The sequence below is a fragment of the Barbus barbus genome, assembly GCF_936440315.1.
Source record: "Barbus barbus genome assembly, chromosome: 37".
Classification (NCBI taxonomy): Eukaryota; Metazoa; Chordata; class Actinopteri; order Cypriniformes; family Cyprinidae; genus Barbus; species Barbus barbus.
Genome location: NC_136715.1, coordinates 25,493,590 through 25,516,682, shown reverse-complemented (window position 1 = coordinate 25,516,682; position 23,093 = coordinate 25,493,590). Strand labels below are relative to the sequence as shown.

Below are 23,093 nucleotides of genomic sequence, written 5' to 3'. Positions count from 1 at the left end.
AACATGTATGCAACATAAAAACCTTTTAATCAAATTTAAACCTTTAGGAACAGCCAAGAACAACATATTGAATTTCTTGCAATAGACTAATTACAGTGACTTAACAGTGATAGGTTTTCTGCTGGGACTGTCGCCAGCACTGTTAAAGACATTATATCAGTAAAGGTAAGTCTGGCCAGAAACGCTTCCTCTGCGGGAGTCTGTCTGTTTGCCATCAGCAGCATCATGGCAATAGTAACGCCTATGTCATGGGTTTGCAAGAACTTATTAGATCCAATCCTTGAATACACTACAAGTGGCTTTGGATGAAAGCATCTACCAAATTCAGAAATGTAAATGTAAACACAGGACAGGAGAGCAGGCAGCTCACATTAATCAATATGATACAGGTCTGTTAAGACAGTTTTCTGTGATGATCTGGGAGTCATGATTAGACTTTCAGCAGCACAACACTCCAAAACAAGAAAACATGATGGTGTAAAACACATCAGCAGACAGCAGTGCCCACACAGAGACTGAGAGCAATATAGGACATGACACGACAGAAACATGACGTCACTTACATAACCTACCCACAAACAAACACGCCACATTACAACCTATTCCATTAAATTCAGCAGCTTTATTTCATCACCATATCTCATGTAACAGATGTTATTTCATGTATGATGATTAAACTAAAAAATTTAAATCCACACATTTATAAACAATATTTTTTTTTCAGTTGAATGGGAAAAGTCATGAATGGCTTCTCCGACTAAAAAGGCAGTTTTATTTTGTGTCTTTGCAGACTTTACGCAGTGAGGACATGATCCTGATCACCAATCAGTTAGTTTTAGAGGCAGTTTATCTATTTTGTCTGGTGAAAACATACAGAGCGGCAGTGAAATCAGCACATTGATACTGGACACGAGATAACAGACTTACACTCTCTCACACATACACACACACACACACACACAGAGAGAGTGCTCTCCCACCAGAAATGAAATGCAGCGTCATAGCACCTGCAAGTGATAATGTTACAATGACTTTAAGTTTAAGGCAGAGAAATGTGACACTTAAAAGTTCAAGTCTATCATCACGCCTGCTCATCCTTTACAACACTGAAAACACTCACAGACACACACATTTAAACACACAGACAAGTATGGTTGAATGTTCAGTCCTTAAGTATGTGATGGAAAAAAGCTCTTCATGGTCCAGGCTGCATTTGTGACCTCAAACTGCAGTGAATAATGGGAATAAAGCGCTCATTCGGTAAAGAATGGATGCTCCAAAGCATTCAGTGCAGAGATTCGTTTCAACGGGTCGAACGTCAGCATTTCCTGTTCAGACAGAGGAAGATGAGAGTCAACAAAATAGTGTTGATTTAGTTCATTTATTTGTTTAGCTATTTTGGGTAGAAACCAGTCAAAACAAACATTTAAATTAGTGTAATATAGTATTGCTATTTATATACTACTCCGAGGTCATGTTAACCGAAAATTTTCCATCCTTTACGAAAATTTTTTAGCAGTGACTGAAAAAACTGAAGGCTGTCCGTTACTTTGACAGATTACTCTGAGGGTGATCTATTGTAATTTATAACTGTAATTCCCACACCTGTCCAGTTGGTGGCGAGTGCGCTCCAGTGTGGTAGCAGAGCACGGGATCATCAGCTCCAGAGCAAAAATAAAACCGTCAGAAGTCTTTTGCTATGCGTTTATCCGCTAGTAAAGCGAAAGAGATCAGTTCACATGCGCTGCCGCTTCGCTTGATCTGAGGTGTCTACAGCGATCTATCACGCCACATTAAAAAGTGCCAAAACTGTATTTATTGCTTGAATTTCCTAATAAAATGGACAGAATTTGAAATCTGAGACTTTATTTCATATCAAAAGTAACAATGCACAAAGCTTAGCCTATTGTGATTTATTGGATGGGAGGCGCACTATATGTACGGTTCATTCATCAACAATCAAATGGGATTTATGAATCGACATTGGTTCATAAAATTGAGAATATTAAAATCGAGAAAACTTTTGTTTGTTTGTTTTATCCAGCCCTAACATATTTTGTTGTTTTTAGTGGCCTCCACTGTCACTGCGGGGTGTGATGTTGAACATGAAAAGTGATGCAGTCTGTTCATCTGTTCTCTTCATAAATAAATGCATAAGCCTATATGCTGGTCATGTAGGTTCATTATTAAAAATGAAAATGTGAATAAAAATACAAGCAATTAAATGTGTTATTAAAATTAAAATATGAAAATTAAGATGATGTGTAATAATAGAATATGACGGAATTTGTACAACCCCGTCCGTCAAAATGATGGACAATGTTAACAATGTTAATGTTAAATGTTTAATGTTAAAGTCTAACGCAACCTCTGATACTACTATAGTTTTTAACTATTATATTTTTACATTTTAAACTTAATTTTAATGTTTTAGTCATTTTGTTGTTTTTATTATTTGTATTTGGTTTTAGTATTTCAAATAAAATTGGCAACTAGCTGAATTATATATATATTCTTTTTTTCTAGTTCAGTTCATTTAAGTTCATTTATTTTAAGTAATAAAAACATTTTATGGATGATAATAATAACATTATTAACCCTGATACAAAAGTGATTTTTAAGTGAGAATCTGAGAATATATGCGATTTCTTTGCCCCATAAAAATAATATTTTTTTTTTACAGTTTTACAGCTCCTTTAGAACATTGATGTTTTGTTTGTAGCTGTATGTGAAGTGACAGCGAATGTAAACGCACCAATAAGAGCTCCGCCCCCTTCTCACTGATCTCAGGAACGCAGTCTGTGATTGGCTGAGGGGTTTGAGGGCTGAAGTTCTGCCGGGACAGAGTGACATCAGTGGGCCACTCATCTTCATCCGGCAGGCCGATCACCCTGTCAATCAACACCAGTGTTAATCACATGTTGATTTAATAAAGCAATGAAATACGCAAAGTCACTGGACAAGAATCTCATGTGAAATGTTGACCGTCTCTCTGTCAAAGAGCTTTATGTTGAGTCAGAGGTTCAGGTTCATCAAGTGCTCTGACATGTAAGCCATTGCTGCTGTCGCTCATGTAATGAGAGATGTCTGCTGTTGATGATCTGCCATGACGTACTGCGCTTGTCTCTCCAGCATCAGCCTCTCAAACATGAGCATGTGTGTTTTTTTTTTTTACATACGCAAAAATCTTGCCCAGCTGGTCCACCTCTGAATCTCCACAGAAGATAGGTCTGAAAGATGAGATGTCACATTACGAATCATTAATGTCCAATGAATTAATGAGCTAATCAACAGACCTGATGGGAAAATAGAGCCATTAATCAATGGTTTATAAAAATTTTCATAAGCATAGTTCTGAGTGGATGAGCCACATTCAAAGCTGCTGAGTAGTATATAATCTGCCATTGTATATTACAAATATTGTTGGCTCAATGATGAATGATATCGCTTTGGATAAAGGCATCTGGTAAATGTAGCTGCGCAAGTCCAAACAGAACAAACCCATAAAATCTCAAAATAAAATCATGTATTTCAGATTCTTTTACTTAATTAAACAGGCTGCATTCAACTGCAAAACAGAGTAACTGCACGTTTCAAATACTCAAGGCATGTTTTATCCAATATGAAATTGGTTTGTACTTATTAATATACCTATAAGAATTAGAGGTCTATTGATACTGAATTTAGCTGATACAATGAATCAATAACCAGATTATTGTGTCGATATTTGTAAAGTCGATATACTGAATGTTCTAAATCAGTGGTTCTCAAAGTGTGGTAGGAGTACCACTAGTGGTCCGCAGAGGAATCACTAAATTAAATATAAATTGATGTTAAAACACAATACATTTCAATTCAATCTTTGAGTAAAGTTGTTTTTTACATTTAAGTACAGTAAAGTTATTTAACTTTTAGATACAACACATTAATTTAAACATTGTTTTTTTATTTACCTGTTTGTTAGCACTGTGCAGTGTTAATGTTCAAACTGTATTTACAATGTTAAAGTGGCTGACAACAATAAATATTCTTTTTAGGAATAAAACTGCCTCATTTTTGAACTGTGCAGAGCTGTAGCTGAATAGTTAGGCCTACTACACTACTGTATTTTAATGTTGGTCATTATGGTGGTACTTGGAGAGCTAAATATTTTCTGAGGTGGTACTTGGTTTAAAAAGTTTGAGAACCACTGTTCTAAATAAATGTTCTTTCCTGTGAATTTGGTTCATTAATCAAGCTAATTCTTATGAAATAACCTACCAGCATCAGCATCTTTGAGGGCTTTAAAAAAAACAGCATAATTTTGATGAGACACTAATAAGGCACTCAATAGTTGCACATGTGCATTTACAGCCACCCAGAAGATGCTTTCAGCCTGATTAACTATTAAACTGCACAAACAGTGCTTTATGAGCATCACAGTCAGACTCACTTGCGTCTGAACATCTCAGCGAAGATGCAGCCGGTGCTCCAGATGTCCACCGGTGTGGCGTAAGTGGTCTGGAGCAGCACCTCAGGAGAGCGATACCACAGCGTCACCACCTGAGCGGCAAGAGAAAACAGCATCAGCTGTGTTGGCTCTGCAGTGCGATCGGCGCTCAAGACGCGAGAGCAAGCGTTTCAGTCTCACCACCGGTGTGAGCGCCATGTGGCAGCTGTAGATCCGTGCCAGACCGAAGTCAGCCAGCTTCACCTGCCCTCTGCTGGTCACCAGTATGTTCTCTGGCTTCAGGTCCCGATGGAGAACTCTATTCGAGTGCAAGAACGCCAGACCACACAGCAACTGCTGCATCAAATCCTGCATCACACACAAACACAATGCATCTGGGTTATGTTTTATTCGTGTTTTTGTTACAGTGTAATTAGTGAGTACTGAGTAATATTAGTAACTGCATGTATGTACTACAGGGTGAGGGTTTGGTTGAAATAAAAACATACGTGTACTTACAGTGTACTGGGTAACAAGGAAACTAAAAGACTTTCAAATCACATGAACTAATATTTTATTCACAATAGAACATAGATAACGTAAGAGAACGTTTTTAAACTGAGAAATTTTACAATTTTATGCACAAAATGAGCTCATTTCAAATTTGATGCCTGCTACAGTTCTCAAAATAGTTGGGTCGTGTTTACCATGGTGTAGCAGCTCCTCTTCTTTTCAAAACAGTTTGAAGACATCTGGGCATCGAGGTTATGGGTTTCTGGAGTTTTGGTGTTGGAATTTGGTCCCATTCTTGCCTGATATAGGTTTCCAGCTGCTGAAGAGTTTGTGGTTGTCTTTGACGTATTTCTGGTTTAATGATGCACCAAATGTTCTCTATAGGTGAAAGATCTGGACTGCACGTAGGCCAATTCAGCACTCTGAGTTTTCTACTACGAAGCCATGCTGTTGCAATAGCGGCAGTATGTGGTTTTGCATTGTCCTGCTGAAATACATGTCGTCTGGAGGGGAGCATATGTTGCACTAAAACCTTATACACCTTTCAACATTCCGTGATTTCCAACAAGAATGTCAAATTTGGACTCATCTGACCATAGAACACTTTTCCACTTTGAAACAGTCTATTTTAAATGAGCCTTGGCCCAAAGGACATGACGGCGCTCCTGGACCATGTTCACATATGGCTTCCTTTTTTCATGATAGAGCTTTAGTTGGCATCTGTAGATGGCACGGTGGATTGTGTTTAACGGCAGTGGTTTCTGGAAGTATTACTGGGCCCATTTAGTAATTTCAATGACAGAATCATGCCGATGAGTGATGCCGTGTCGTCTGAGGGCCCGAAGACCACAGGAATCCAATAAAGGTCTTCAGTCTTGTCCCTTACGCACATAGATTTCTCCAGTTTCTCTGAATTATTTGATGATGTTATGCACTGTAGATTATGAGATTTTCAAAGCCTTTGCAATTTGATATTGAAGGTACCTTGTTTTTTTAAAGTATTCCACAATCTTTTTACACACTCTTTCACAGATTGGACAGCCTCTGCCCATCTTTACTTCTGAGAGACTCTGCCTCTCTAAGGCCCCGTCCACACGAAGACACGTTTCTCTGTATACGCATACATTTTTTACCGTATAGGCGTTTCGTCCACACGAAACCGGCGTTTTCGAAGAGTGAAACCGATCATTTTTGAAACCGGGTCCCAGGGTGGATAAATTGAAAACGCCGGTTTCATGTTTTCGTGTGGACGGCGAATCCGTATATTTTCTGAAACGATGACGTCATCAGCCCACGTCTCGCCCCTAATCAGACATCGCTACGTCACATAACAGCGACAACAACAATGTCAGACTACGTGCCTGTGTTCGTGCTGCAGAACCTACTGAGCTCATTAGTTTTATTAAAGCAAAATCTTCTGCTTTGTGTGTAAGTTTATATGCAGCGCGCAAGGTTTACGCACATGGTCCAAGTCTTCTTCTCTGTTTTTTTGTGTATCTCTGTGGCAGAATTACAGCGCCACATATTGGTCTGGCATGTGTACTACATCGTTTTCAGTCGGTTTCAGTGATTCCGTGTGGACGCAGATATTTCCTGAGACGACTCCGTGTTTACGGAATTTGAGGCAAAAAAAAAAAATCGGATACGGAGAAATCCGTCTTCGTGTGGACGTAGCCGGAGACATCCCTTTTATAGCTAATCATGTTACAGACCTGATGTCAATTAACTTAGTTGCTAGATGTTCTCCCATCTGAATCTTTTCAAAATGTCTTGCCTTTTCAGCCCTTTGTTGCCCCCGTGCCAACTTTTTTGAGACCTGTAGCATTATGTTCTTTATGTTCTACTGTGAATAAAATAGGGCTCATGTGATTTGAAAGTCTTTTAGTTTTCACTGTATTCAAATTTAAAACCCGTCCCAACATTTCCGTAATTCGGGTTGTATGTACATGTGGAATAGGACTGTAAAATTAAGTGCTAATAAAGTGACACTTAAATGAAATGTGTTACCTACATCTGTCTCGGGTGATTGGAACATGGGTGGCTCGTTTAATTTTAAAGCATGTCAAACCTTTCTGTTCACATAGGTGAGCTTTCGCTGCTGCCCATCAGGACATGTTAGTGTTTGCATTACATATGTAATGATGGCACATGCGTTTCTAATCACTGTCCAAAAATACAGCAAAAACAGTAATATTGTGAAATATTTTTTTCCATTTAAAATGTTAAATATCTTTAAAATGTAGTTTATTCCAGTGATGCAAAGCTGGTTATTATGCTGATTCGCTGCTCAAGAAACATTACTTAAAGGGGTCATCGGATGCCCATTTTCCACAAGTTGATATGATTCTTTAGGGTCTTAATGAAAAGTCTTTAATATAGTTGTGTTAAAATTCCTCAATGGTAGTGTAAAACAACAGCGTTTCTACCGTGTCAAAAACAGCAAGCTGTTTTATTGCATATCGCGTTATATGCAAATGAGCTCTGCTTACCCTGCCTCTCTCTTCCGAGCCACTCTCTGAGAGACAATAAACTTTAGCCGCATTCATCGTGCAACTTGCTAACTAGCACATTATTAGGAAAGGCGATTTGCAAACATTCATTAACAAAAACCTTACACTCATTTCTTCTGGAGATGAAGCTGGATCACGAATGATTCGTGCGAAGATAGATGCATTTAGGTAAATTAGGGGTGCATTCCCTTTAGAAACAAATGCAATCCACTGCGTCTTCAGTGCCTCAGATGCCGGGAGTAAATGATGACTGCTATGTTCATTAATACATCCAACAACAGAACACCTCAATCTCTTAGGAGTCATTCTTGTCTACATCTGCTTCTGCGTCGGAGCAATGGCAGACTGATGACCGCTCACTCGGGTGCGTCTAAGGTAAGACACCAGTTAGGGCTGGGCGATAATTCAATAACGATAATTATCGCGATATAACTTTCCTCGATAAAACTATATGAAGAGTCCAATAAATGGTCGATATAATGTTTATGCGCCAAAAGCGCCTCATTTGAAGCGCGCCACACAGACCGTTTATCCGCTCAGATCAAAGTTCAAACTGCTGCGCGGCATGAGCTCACTAGAGCAAATGCGTTGACTCGGTCATGCGAGCACTAAACAGCACTGTGAGATCCAGTGTGAAGCGCTTGAATTCAGCAATGAACACAAATGACTCCGTGATTTAAACTAGTTTAGAGCCAAACAGGAGAAACACTGTGTGCAACAAGACAGTCAGAAGGCTTTTCAATCTACACCTCGCCATCATTTACCATGGATTTTCTGTAGTAACCCTCACTGCACCATGGTATTATGACAGAAATGTGGGATATTCACAATGAATTTTATTACAGGAGTAATGGTGTATAATTATAGTGTATGTATTTGTGATTAAGCTATAGCATGTGTGCATTTATACAATGTTTTTAGACTACTGTTTTTCATACAAATAGGCTACCTAAAAACCATATAGTTATATTTTTACCATGTACTGAGGTGCTATGTGTGTGGTTTTAATTGTGTGTATCATGATTTAAATGTATGGGAGATCATAAGCTTAATTAAAAAAAAAAAAAAAAAAGGGTCAGAATAAATTTAACCATATAAAACTGAGGTTGGTACAATTTTTACAGATGTTACGGATTTTAAAAATGAACAAAAATTTGCCTCTGCATCCTAACTCAAGCCACTATCAAATGTGCATTTCTAAGAGACAAAAAAGGGATATTGTTAATATTATCAGGCAACCCAAACCAGTTTCTTGATTTGAAACAATATCACTCATTAGAACATGCAGAAACTAAGAAATTAATTGTTCTATTTAGATATATATTTTATTAAGGAAAATTTGCAAATGGAGCAAAATTCTGGCTTTAAACTTGAAAAAAATAAAGATTTTACATTTATTGTGATAATTATCGATATCGACTGATATGAAAAAAACTTATCGTGTTCATTTTTTTTGCCATATCGCCCAGCCCTAACACCAGTCCAGTTTGTGCTGAAACGCTATTGTCAATCAAACAATCATGGGAGGGCCTGGGTCTGTGTGACGTCAGAGGGTCGATTTGAGAAAGGGGAAATGATTTAACGAGATTAAAAAAAAAACCACTGGGTGTATCTTAATCATTATAGGGTGGTTGTGTATACACACTGCCAACACATATTTCAGTTCAAACAGCTTGTAAAAATGCATGTCGCATTCGATGACCCCTTTAATATCGATGTTAAAAACAGATCATTATTTTTTATTTTATTTTTTTGTGGAAACTGTGATGCATTTTATTTATCAGGATTCTTGAATAGGTGAATAAAAAAAAATTATAATTAGCATTTATTTGAAACAAATCTTTTGTAACATTATAAATGTCTTTACCGTGACTTTTGATTAATTTAATGTGTCCATGCCAAATAGAAGTATTTCTCTTTATTTTTCTTAACGACTCTACAGTCTTAGTGCAGTGCTTTCATGCCAAAGCTGAATTCAATAATGAATTTAAAAACAAAATTTAAAACATAGTAAAAACATCTTTCTGGAGTCATTTTCCCAAATGCAACTATGGTTGCGAAGTCTGTCGTTACTAACAGAGTTCAAGGACAATTGAGACCATAGTTAGCTAGTCTCAGACGTCACGCCCACGGAACGTTGGCTGAACGTCTGATGCATATGGCACACTTATCTGGAAACACTTGGCTTCTTGGGCAGGTCTTAGCCATTTAAAGCAGACAAAGTTCCCAGACCTTCAGCCGTCAGTCTGAACGCGAGACTAATAGTTAGCTAATGATGCTTTTGGGAAATGCACCCCTGAACAGTTAGAACATGAAAATTTCAAGAGGTTCGGAGCGTCTGAACTAGTGGACGGAAGTCTTGTCTCAGTCGGGAAACTCTTTTGAAAGCATTCAGTTTGAGCCTGAACTTCCTTCACTGTATATTTACTTAATTTAATCATTGAACCGCAAACAAACATTTGGACTTGATCTATTTTTATTCCAATGTGTTACTACATGAAGCTTCAGATGAAGTCTGACACAATAAACATCCGAATCAGCACAGAATTCCTTTTTCCTCCTCACATAGTTCTCATTGCTCAGTCAAACGACACAAATCCTCTGAAAATCGCCACAGGAATGAACCTACAGAGCTGGATATGCAAGTCTTGTACAGGCTTCTGCAGCGTGTGAGCGAGTGAACGTGTTGGTGATCTTACTCTGATCTGGTCGATGGGCAGTCCGGGTGCTGTCACTTTCTCCAGATACGTCCTGAGGTCCTGATCCACGTGTTCAAACACTAGAGTCACTTTAGTTTCCTGGTCTGTTCTCAGTGTGGCGCACACGTCCATCAGCCTGAACACACACACACACACAAATCAAATGTGCCTATTTGTATGCAGCTAATAACCTGCTAAGAAATTTATTTTATATTTAAAGTATATTTTCCTTTTTTTCCCCAAAAAATCTTTTCAAATATCAGTATTTAACATCTTGTTTAAAACATCAAAACATAATTTATGCATTTGTAACTGCAGGTTAATAGCATTCACGTCCAGTGTAGTGAGCGGGGCGGGGGCGAGAGCCATGGGAGTGGAGCGACACCTGCGCCACTCACCGGTCTCGAGTCCCACGGAGGAGCTCCGGAAAGATAAGAGGAGGAGCAACGACAGTGCAAGACGAGAGAGGACCAGGCCTGGACTTTATTTTGTGTTTTGTGTGCGGCAGTCATCCACGAGGGGCTGCCGCATTACTTTGTGTTTATTTTATTTATTAAAGTCTTTAAATGTTTACCGGTTCCTGCCTCCTCCTTCACGAACCGCGTTACATGCTGCATTAAACAGCCTATATAAATGCCACTTCAGATGCAGCTTCTGTGCCACCTGTGCATTGCAAAGAAAGATTGTGAGGATATGGATTTAATTTGATTGGTAACAGCCCTATAGTGTCTTACTATTTGAATTGAATTTATTGATTAAATGCAAGAATTCAACAAAAAAGATGCATACATTTAATTAGGTTAGAAGAAATGTGTCTTATAAAAGGTAAAAATACACAAATTATAAAAATAATTGTAAACAAATTGGAAAAGTTCACTTCTGTTACTTTTGCAAGCTAACCACCTCACGCTATGAAGAATATCAAATCCTTCATCACACACCCCTATTTTAGACACAGTATTGTCTGTTTTTGCTCATTTGCCAACGAAAATATTACCTATAAAGCTACAGCAGAACTGTTGCGTGTCTCAGAGCACAGCAGTAATTTGTTTCCAAATTAATGATTCAAAGGCCCATTCATAAAGAAATTATTTTACTTCATTCCCAAAGGAGGAATCAGCCATGTGAACAAATCAAATGAATGGATCAATGAATCACTGACTTAAGACATTAACCACCACCTCCTGGCAGTCTTTGATTATTACTTGTAGTATAATTTTATTGAAAAATAATTTCATATTTCCATATTAGTAAAAAAGTGAAAAATTTGTAATTTATTACCTGTAGGACAATTTTTTGGTCTTTAAATAAAACTAACCCGTTTTGGTTACCTGACCTCCATTGTATGGAGAAGGGGGAAAAAACTATTACTAAATATATTTACCAAATAGCCTAAAAGTTTGAGTAATACATTCAGTGTTGAACCATATTAAAATCTTTTGTAAAGTTTTTTAACCTTTCCTCATTTATCAAAATATTGGCTTTAAATTATATTTTCGGGTAACTTCTCAGCCAAATCGGATGTGCGTTAGTTAGATTAATTAATCACCACACCATGTAATTAGATTCAAAATTTTAACCACTTGACAGATCTATTTTTGAACAAGACTAGTACAGACAGTGTTTAATAACATACACTGTTAAGAATGTTTGTAATTTTTACAGAAAAATACTGGGAAAAAAAATACTGCAATATATACCGGTTAAAGGGATAGTTCATCCTAAAATGAAAATTCTGTCATTTACTCACCCTCAAGCAGTTTCTAACCTGTATGAATGTCTTTGTTCTGCCGAACACAAAGGAAGATATTCTGAAGAAAGTTTGTAACCAGGCTGTTTTGGGGCACCATTGACTTCCATAGCAGGAAAAAAAAAATACTATGGAAGTCAAGTTCAGTTCAAGTCGAGCTTTATTGTCATTCCGCTACATGTGGGGACATACAGTGGAACGAAATGTCGTGACTCGCAGGACCACGGTGCTACATAAATACAGACATACAACAATGAAGTAAAAAAAAAAAAAAAAAAAAAGAAGAAAAAACTAATATATATATATATATATATATATACACACATACACACACACACACATACATATACACACATACATAAGTATTTACCCTATACAAACAAAAAAATAGAAGATAAAAAATACAAACTATACGAATGCTTCACAAATACTGTACATGTGCAAAGAGAGACATTTTGAGTCAAGCAGCTGGTTGGGGAACAGAGCAGGATGATTTGTAGTGCATGAGCATGTAAACATACATATATTGCTGAGTCTCTTTTGGGAATGTGTACCCGCAGCAGTGTGTGTAAAGTGTCTAGTGCACATGGAGGAGAGTGTGTTACTACAGGTGGTTTTGTACAGGCCCACTCACCTGTGTTTAGCACACTTCGAATTGCACAAAAAAAAGGTTCCATACAGCTTTTTCTTTGGTGTGGTAAGGTTGGGGGGTCCATGTTTCAGGAGGTAGGGGTTTGCATGGGGTTTCAGAGGGGGGCGGGTGGTTTGAGTTCAGGGCTCTCACAGCCTGCGGGAAAAAGCTGTTGAGCAGTCTGGCGGAGCGGGCTCTGATGCTCCGGTACCGTCTTCCTGATGGTAGGAGCTGGAAGAGACAGTGGGAGGGATGGGTGGAGTCCTTTACGATGCTGTTGGTTTTGCTGGAGCATCGTGTAAGGAAAATGTCCAGGATGGAGGGGAGAGGGTCACCGATGATCTTTGCAGCCGTGTTCGCTGTCCGCTGGAGGGTCTTACGGTCAGCAGCACTGCAGTTCCCGTACCAGACAGTGATGCAGCTGGTCAGCACACTCTCAATGGTGCCTCTGTAGAATGTGGTGAGGATGGGTGGAGGGAGACTTGCTCTTTTCAGCCGGCGGAGAAAGTGTAGCCGCTGTTGTGCCTTTTTGGAGAGTGACATGGTGTTGGTGGTCCAGGTGAGATCCTCTGTGATGATGAAGGTGCCACTTCCTCTCTGTAGTGCGTTTCATCGTTGTTGCTGATGAGACCTACCACTGTTGTGTCATCAGCAAACTTGATGATGTGGTTGGAGCTGAACTTGGCAGTGCAGTCGTGGGTCAGCAGTGTGAAGAGCAGCGGGCTGAGCACACAGCCTTGTGGGGCCCCTGTGCTCAGTGTGGTAGAGCTCGAGGTGTTGTGGCCGACACGGACTGACTGAGGGGTCTTCCGGTTAGAAAGTCCAGGATCCAGTTACAAAGGGAATTGTTAAGGCCCAGCAGGTTTAGTTTATTTATGAGCTGTTGTGGGATTATTGTGTTGAATGCCGAGCTGAAGTCAATGAACAGCATTCTAACATAGGAGTCTTTATTTTCTAGGTGGGTAAGAGCCAGGTGGAGGGTGGAGGAAATTACATCGTCCGTAGAGCGGTTTGGACGGTATGCAAACTGGAGCGGGTCGAGTGTGTTGGGGAGGCTGGTTTTGATGTTGTGCATGACTAACCTCTCAAAGCACTTCATCATGATTGGAGTCAGTGCTATGGGACGGTAGTCATTTAGACAGGACACAGGTGATTTATTTGGTACCGGTATGATTGTTGTGGATTTGAAACACGTGGGGACGACTGCCTGGCTCAGCGAGGTGTTGAAGATATCTGTTAGGACATCTGTCTCATCTGTCAGCTGTGCAGCACAGTCTCTCAGAACACGGCCAGGTATGTTGTCAGGTCCCGCAGCCTTGCGTGGGTTAATCCTAGATAGGGTCTTCCTTATGTCGGCTGGAGACAAACAGAGCGCCCGGTCGTTGGGAGGTGTGGGCAGTTTTTGTGCAGGTGTGTCATTCTGCATTTCAAACCGTGAATAAAAGTGGTTGAGTGCATCGGGGAGGGATGTATCATCATCACAGGCCTGTGGCAGGGGCTTGTAGTCAGAGGCTCCGTGTGTCTCTGCTGTCTGTGAAGTGATTGTTGATTTTGAGCGTATGACCGTTTTACATTTTTGATGCCACAGGACAGACTGCCTCTTGCTGTTTTGAGGGCTGCTTTATCTCCTGATCTGAATGCTTCTTCTCTGGTCTTTAGCAGCCCACGAACCTCTGCTGTCATCCATGGCTTCTGGTTTGCACGTGTGGTGATGGTCTTGGTGACTGTCACATCATCAGTGCACTTTTTGATGTAAGCAGTCACAGTTTCAGTGTACTCATGCAGGTCTGTGTGGTTGTTGTAGGTGGCTGCCTCTTTAAACATGTTCCAGTCTGTGTCCTGGAAGCAGTCCTGAAGTGCTGAGGTGGCATTGTCTGGCCATACTGTGATCTGCTTTTGAACCAGTTTGGCGAGTTTGAGAAGTGGTCTATATGCTGGGTTTAGCATAACAGTGATGTGGTCCGAGTACCCGAGGTGGGGGCGGGGTACAGCCTTGTAAGCGTTCTTTACTGTCGTGTAAACAAAGTCCAGTGTGTCGTTTCCCCTTGTTGCAAAGTTCACATGTTGGTAGAACTTTGGCAAAACTGTCTTTAAGTTTGCGTGGTTGAAGTCACCGACTATGATGAAAAAGCCGTCAGGGTTATTTGTTTGTTGTTCGCTGATGGCGCTATACAGTTCACGAAGCGCGTCCTTAGCGTTTGCACACCGGGGGGGGGGGGGGGGTGTAAACTGCTACAATAACAATGACCGTGAACTCCCGCGGCAGATAGAACGGTCGACACTTCACAAACAAACTCCACCAGCGATGAAAAGTGTTTTGATAATACCGCAGCAGTTACACCAGTCTTTGTTGATATACACACACAAGCCATCTCCTCAGGTCTTACCAGACAGTGATGAATCTCTATCCGCTCGGAAGGTGGTTAGCCCGTGCTGCTGAGTGGCGGAGTCCGGGATGTTGTCGTTTAGCCATGTTTCAGTGAAAACAAACACGCAACAATCCCTTGCCTCATGCTGTGTAGACCGACTGAGTTGAATTAAGTCCAGTTTGTTTTCCAGAGAGCGAACGTTTGAGAGCATGAGTGTTGGAAGAGCTGGTCTTGTGGGGTTAGCTCTTAGCCTAGCTCGTATACCTCCGCGCTTACCTGCCAAAATCGTCAGTAGGCGAGGCCGCGGTCTCGAGGTCCGGCTCCAGCAGTAAACAAAGGCCTCGTAGCTTCTCAGTAGCCGCCGGCGAGAGTTGATGTTTGTATGCGTTGCCGATATCCAAAAGACTTTGGCGATCATAGATGAGTTTTGGGGTGATTTCCTTATGAGTTAGCGGTAAACTGACACTATTTGGAGATGAACAGACGACATTAAAAGACGTAAACGCACCGTCTTTGGGACCCAGAGTAGCCGCCGCGTCTGATCGCGCCGCCATCTTGGATTTTGTCAATGGTGCCCCAGAACTGCTCTGTTTCCCACATTCTTCATAATAACTTCCTTTGTGCTCAGCAGAACAAAGACATTCATACATTCATTTTTGGCTAAACTAGCCCTTTAACTCTGCACTACACACATATCTGCACAGTTTTGTTTTATTTAACTGGTTTGCACTCTATCTGCCATGTGCCTTATGCCACTTTATCTCTTTATTATTCTACAAATGTCCTCATTTGTATATCTGTATAGTTGTATGTACATATGTTTAAACTGTATTTATCCGTATTTGAACGTCTACTGTCAGTGTTTAATGTTAACTGTATGCACCAAGGGTCTGAGAGTAACGCAATTTCAGTTCTCTGTATGTATGTGCCGTACATGTGGAAGAATTGACAATAAAGCAGACTTGACTAACTGGTTAACTAAGCTAGAGTGAAAAAAAAAAAAACTATATGCTTTAACATCACATTGTGATTTTATTGTAAAATACTGTTAGTTTTATAGTTTTTGCAAGTAAAAATTGTCAATTTAAATATACAGTGAAAACCAGTAGTTACAGCACCTGCATTATCAGTGGTTATCAACGCATTTAAAGGTAAAAAGGAGATATCAGTACTTCAAGTAATTTGGTAAATTAACATATCACTTACTTTACGCTTATAAGCTGTAAAATATACAGGTACCAATATGCCATCCTGATACTTTTGAAACATTGTCACTGTACTTTTCACAGTCAATTCTTCTGGCAACAATAGCGGATTTTAACCATAAATTTAACAGGATATGTTCAACAGTGTAAGAGACCCTCTAAAAACATTAATCTAGTATTTGAATAGCTGAAACTGATGCTAAAGATGGGTGGGTGGGGGGGGTTATGTTTTAACCTAACCTTCATATTTGATTTTGCAATTATCATCATTACATGGTCCATAAAGTTCTTTTCATTCTTTTCCCTCTCTGATACACTGTAATGTGCTACTTTCCAAACAAAGTAAATATGTAACATAATTAGTTGATTTATCAGTAACAGCTGACAAATCTGTGCTGTGTGAATGAATAAACAGAAGACCCGTTTCTCCAGACTCTCTCACTTTCAGTGTTTTAAATCTTTGTTAATGTGCAGGTCATTGCAGAGCTGAACACAGACCACCACTGGAAAGAATCACACAGGCCTAAACTATCAAATAATGAAGGAATAATGTGTCATTTTTATTTCACATCAGGTCTTGCTTCTGCCTCAGACAAGCACTGCATTGCTTGTCTGAGGCAGAAGCAAGACCTGATGTGAAATAAAAATGACATCCGCTCTGGATTTATCGTTTTAAAAATGAACATGACAGTAATTTCACTGAAGCCGCAGTAAAAGGTGATGCAAAACCCAAATGTGTAAACGAATGTTTGAATGAGGTTCCTGTTGAAGTTGGTGCACAGAACATTTGTGAGCATGTGTGTGTTTCGGTACCTGACGATGTTGGGATGGTCAAAGTGCTCAAGTCGTTTGAGCAGCGCCACCTCTCGCACCGTGGACAGAGGAAGGCCGTCCTGATTGGTCTGCACTCTCACACTCTTCAGAGCCACAAACTGTCCGCTGTCTCTATCTCGAGCCTTGTAGACGGTCCCGTAAGCGCCGCCGCCGATCTCCGCCACTGGCTCGTACTGCACCGCGCTCTCCTGCGCCATGACCTGCAGCAAACAGCTGGACCAGCCCATAACACCTCATGACACGCTGTGACTGCTGTATGACACCAAACTCTGCCATTTAGGGGTTTCTTAAACTGGAGTCTAGGAAACCCCAACAAAGTTTATCATTACATTTATGCATTTAGCAGACGCTTTTATCCAAAGCGACTTACATTGCATTCAAGTTACAGTTTTTACATTTTATAAACTCTTGCTTTCCCTGGGAATCGAACCCATGATCTTAGCGTTGCTAGCACCATGCTCTACCATTTGAGCTACAGGAAAGCCCTGTATATCTTATATATCATATAATAATAAATTCAATTTTACATTATTTTCATTATGCTTTCTAAACACTGTTGTGAAAATATCTGTAATTCTATCGAGAGAAAACAAACAAACAAAAAAATTTGGTAACACTTTATTTTAAGGTTTCCTTACACACGTTCAGAGTTTGGTATAACACATTACACAGTAAATTTATGTAATTTGATTACAGTTGCGTATGTCAATAAAATTGTTACTTAAGTTACAAATGCAGTGTAATAAAAAACATGAAGTAAATATATTTTGCGCGTCAGTATGCCGTTTAATAAATCACCAGAGAATGTGAGCTAAAAAGCAGACGAGTCCTACAACATTTAAATACAATGAAAGGTTGCCTATCATATTTCAAAATGTTGCACTCGACATATTTTAGTCTGGCATTATTGTTTGGGAAAAGTTCCACAAGTGAATGTGTACCTTATTTTTAAATGCAGTAATCAGTAATGTAATCAAATTACAATTTTAAAAAAGTAATTAGTAATTTGTAATGGATTACTTTTGAGTAACTATCATAATAACAATAAATCATGCATAATTGCATGCAAGTAACCCTAAGCTAAACCCTAATTAATATTACTCGGTACTAAATGTAACAAGTACACCTTAAAATAAAGTGTAATCAAAGTTTTCACTTAATATAAAAAAAACGTTAAAACATTTTACAGTATAAATTGGGGTTTAGAGAGTACAGAATAAGAATATAGAGCTGCCATTGTATTTGAGGAAGGGGAACAGTGGCTTTAAAAGTTTGGGAACTTGTTGTATAACTGACCATTGTCTCAGACAGCTGGTTGGATACTTGTTGGACTGTCCAAAAATGTATCATGGTGTTTTATATTAGTGAATCTTTCAAGAAAAAAGGGTATACTGTTAGTATTGCAGTCTGAAGTACAGATTATACATGGGTTTGGCCTGTAACTGTCCCACACTCGCAGGATGAGAGTCTCATCAGTTACAATATGACTCTCACTAAACTTACAGAGTCAATAAATCACATCCGCCGAACAATGCATCAGCGCTTCTGAACACGACATCAAACGACCCGCGATTGGTGCAATATAACAAACACTCAATGAGAGACACTCACCACGTTTCTCCTCGCGTGTAGAGCTAGTCAAACTAGTTTAGAAGAGTAAAGCGCGCATCTCATCTCTTCCGAGCAGTTTCAGCGGCGCTGTGCTGTGTTCTGTGGTGTGTGTTGTTGGGTGGCGTGCTCAGCTGATATTTCATGAGTTTATTTCATGAAAGAGTGTGAGTGAAACTCTGGCCTGTTCTCAGTCTGTCTCCATTCACTTCCTGTCTGATCTCAGGGCGGAGCGACACGATCAGACCCCTCACACTTGAACCAATCACCTCACCTCAATAACACTCTCTAAGCATTAAACCTATCTCACCCTTTAACTATTAAATAACTCCATTTATCATTAAAAGTACACAGTCATAACAGACTTTATCATTAAACAGTTTATTCACATTTTGAACGTAAAAATATTTGGTAATAAGCACATGCAGTTATTTATTTTTCCTCTACCCTGCATATTTTGTAATTTGTCTTGGCTTAAAATATATCAGAATCAGAATCAGAAAGAGCTTTATTGCCAAGTGTGTTTGCACACACAAGGAATTTGTCTTGGTGTTATGAGCTTCCAGTACAGAAAGTACAAACATAGTGCAGACAACATATAATTAATGTGATAAAGAACACTAATGAAGAGAATATACAATAATTAAGAATAACAATAGTAATAAAAATAAAAATATACAGAAAAGAGACATGACCATAGAACTGTGAATGTGCATGTGTCCTATGTACAGATGAAGTACAGATGTATTCTCCCTTACATTAAAATGAGTCATAAAATTAGTGAAACTTGTATCATTTTAAGAGTAAGGAGTTTATGAATCTACTAACATAGTCCACACAACCCCCCAAAAAAATGAACAATGACAGAATTGTCACTTTTGAGTGAACTGTCCCTTTAGGTATTGACAAAGGTGTCACAAGTAAAGACTACAGTGATGTAGGGACACTGAATACACCAGCAATGAGCCTAAAGGATAATATGGGATATACACGTTACACTATTTATTCATGATTTGATACATTATTGATTAAATCAGTTATTTCTTAATGAGAAATAAAGGAGAAAGTGTGATTATTATTTTCTGTAGTTTCTTTATTCACACCTTGCCCAGTGTTTAAATCCGAATAAAAAAAGTTTGATCTACACAATCAAAACAAAAGCAACTGTTTGTTCACAAAATTTAACACAGCATTTTGAAAATATATGCACAGATGAATCATTGACAAATAGACCAGTAACATGCATTAAGAAAATGATCAGGGTCCATTTGGATTTCATGCAGACTTTAATTGTACAGATACCATATACGACTATACGTATTAAAGAAAAAGTCATCCAACAAAATAAAAAATAAATCAAATCCACTATTCCCCTTTTAAAAAGGGACCAACACATGGTCTGATGAGCCTCAGCATCACATCCACCTGGCACCTGCACAATATCCCAACAGTAAAGCAAGGACTGGACTTGAACCCGAACAAACATTTCTGGAGAAACCTGAAAACGTAGACAGAGCGAGAGAGGATCTGCTGAAAAGAATGACAGAAAATCCCCAAATCCAGGCGAGCAAATCTTATCACATCATACCCAAAAAGTCTTGAGCTGTAATCGTTGTCAAAGGTGCTTCAACACGGTATTGAGTTAAGGGTCTGGATACATATGCAATGTCATATTTTATTTATCACTTATTTATCACTGTCACTATCTTCTCACAGGTGAATCCAGGCAGGATTTGTGGGCACCAGCCCACAAGATATGGTGGTTTTGGTGCAGTACAAACAGTGAAAATGTTTCCCAGTGCTAACTAAACCTTTCAAAAGCGAGACAATGTACACCTCATGGATGCATGTTTTCTGTTGGATTTAACCTGAAGGATGTTGTCCTGGAGCTGCCTACATCTCTGAAGTTGTTTTAGGACTTCAATGATTCAATGAGTGGAAATGAATGATCTTTAATGAAGTGAAGTGACATACTGCCAAGTATGGTGACCCATACTCGGAATTTGTGCGCTGCATTTAACACATCCAACGTGCACACACACAGCAGTGAACACACACACACACACACACACAGCAGTGAACACACACCCGGAGCAGTGGGCAGCATTTATGCTGCGGCGCCCGGGGAGCAGTTGGGGGTTCGGTGCCTTGCTCAAGGGAAATTTAATTTACTTAATATGACTATATATTATGTACCTATATAATATTTGGCATATGTTAATTTATTGTAATGTGTGTTTACATCTATTTGCATTTACATTTAACAGGCACTTTTATCCAAAGCAAATGAGTGCAATAGAAGCAATCAAAACCAACAAAAGAGCAATAAAATGTAAATAATATGTAAAGTGCTATGACAAGTCTTGATTAGTGTAATGCAGTACATGTAGCAAGGTTATTTTTTCATAATAAATAGAAAGAAAACAAGTAAAGAATAGAGAACACTAGTGCTGGAGGGTCAATTTATTTAATTGTATTTTTTAAATAAAATTAAAACAAGTAGTTAGAATAGAAATAGAACAGAGAGTGCAAGAGGGTCAAGTGTAGATGGATAAGATGTGTCTTTAGCCGTTCCTTGAAAGGTTTTCTTGAAAAATTCTTGAAGGACTTGGATTGAGCTGGGCAGGTCATTCCACCAGGAGGGAACATTTACGGTAAAAGAGTGTGAAAGTGATTTTGTGCATCTTTGGGCTGGCACTTTAATGCAGCTTTCACTTACAGAACATGAGCTTCTAGAGCAGGTATTTAGGTAAAGGAGTGCAGAGCAAATTGGTGAACAGAGGTGTGAAATGCATTCTTTTCAGCTCGTTAAAGTCTAATCTTGCGGACGCGTTCTGGATTAATTGTAGAGGTTTGATAGAACTGGCTCGAAGACCTGCCAAGAGAACATTGCAATAGTTCAGCCTTGACAGAACATAAGCTTGAACAAGGAGTTGTGTAGCATGTTCTGAAAGAAAGGGTCTGATCTTCCTAATGTTGTATATAATGCAGTTTTTGCAATGTGGTCTGAGAAATTCAGTTGATCATAAATCACAACTCTGAGGTTTCTGGCTGTTTTTGAAGGAGTTATGGTTGATGTGCCTATCTGGATGGTGACATTGTGATGAAGTGATGGGTTTGTTAAAACCACAAACACTTCTGTCTTGGCAAGGTTGAGTTGAAGGAGATGGTCCTTCATCCAGCAAGAAATGTCTGTTAACAAGCTGAGATTTGAGCAGCTATTGTTGGATCATCAGGATTTTCAGAACAAGTTGGACTAAAATGACGGAGTGCATTGAAGTATTTTGTTAATAGTGTTGAAAATCAAAAATCTGTCTGGTTAACATAGCATGCTGACAAGCATTTCATCTGATTGGTGTAGTGTTTAATAATCAAGAGATTGTGTCTGAATCTTTCCTGGGATGACATTATTCCTCTGTTCTTGACCCCATTATGATGAGAGCATGCTGAGCTAAACACACAGTTGTCTTCTCTCGGTCGGCAGACATATCACCCTGCAGCCCATGACTGGTTACCCACTGAAGCTAAGCATGGTTCAGCCTGGTCAGTGAGGCCAGCAGGGAGTGCTCACCCTGCAGTCTACGTGGGTCCTAATGCCCCAGTATAGTGATGGGGACACTATATGGTCAAAAGCACCGTCTTTCGGATGAGATATTAAACCGAGGTCCTGACTCTCTGTGGTCATTAAAAGTCCCAGGATGTCCTTCGAAAAAGAGTAGGGGTGTAACCCTGGCATCCTGGTCAAATTCGTCCATTGGCATCTGACCATCACGGCCTCCTAATCATCCCCATACACTGATTGGCTGTATCACTCTGTCTCCTCTCCACCAATAAGCTGGTGTGTGGTGGGCTTTTTGGTGCAATATGGCTGCCGTCGCATCATCCAGGTGGATGAGGATATCCCCCTTCCATGTAAAGCGCTTTGAGTACCCAGAAAAGCGCTTTATAAATGTGGCAAATTGTTCTCTATTTTTACATATGTCTGAGTGAAACGGCTTCTTAAACAAGAAACAAATGTAGGCTGGGACTTGATTATGTCCTTTGGAATTTGACTGGATCACTGTTGTTGGCTAATTGTGATTGCAATCTCATACACCTCTGGACTATTTTTCAGGTTTCCATAAATGTCCTTGAAAAAAATAAAACCAATATAGATTGTGAAAAGCTGCATCTTTCTTCTATCTAGACTCATAATGAGCAACATTATTCTTTTTCATGTTGTTCCTGGCCTTCAGTCACTCACTGTGTCCTGCACTGTGTTTTTTTGTTTGTGCAATTTACTTACTAGTATTGTGTTGATGAAACAACTTAATTTCACTGAACACTTGTTTAAGTTCACTTGATTACGTGCATTTGTTAAGTAACATGGACAAAAGAGGATTCAGTGAAACGGTGAAAGCTGATTTTCTCTGTAGAGTCAAGAGTCACAGAGTCACTTCACTAGGAGGAAGCATGTTTTTTTGGCCTATCTTTGCTCAGTAGGAGCAATAAATGCAGAAGGAATCAATCTAAATGTGAGACAGATGTAAGTCGAGTGTGAACATG

At 39.4% G+C, this 23,093-nt stretch overlaps 1 protein-coding gene across 2 annotated transcripts; it reads right to left on the bottom strand.

Moving 5' to 3' along the window:
- On the bottom strand, positions 1-18,766 carry LOC306856968 (cyclin-dependent kinase 4-like). 2 transcript variants are annotated; one of them, XM_079396556.1, is made up of 8 exons: positions 18,552-18,766; positions 16,920-17,192; positions 10,152-10,287; positions 4,631-4,798; positions 4,433-4,542; positions 3,180-3,230; positions 2,756-2,891; positions 1-1,328 (listed from the first exon to the last, which is right to left on the bottom strand). In XM_079396556.1, the coding sequence occupies exons 2-8, from the start codon at positions 17,165-17,167 to the stop codon at positions 1,254-1,256; spliced, it is 924 nt and encodes a 307-aa protein (XP_079252682.1). In that variant the 5' UTR covers positions 17,168-17,192; positions 18,552-18,766; the 3' UTR covers positions 1-1,253. The 2 variants fall into 2 exon arrangements, with proteins under 2 accessions (XP_079252682.1, XP_079252683.1); XM_079396557.1 differs by having other exon boundaries at positions 10-1,328; positions 16,920-17,153.
- Positions 18,767-23,093: the final 4,327 nt, after the last annotated feature.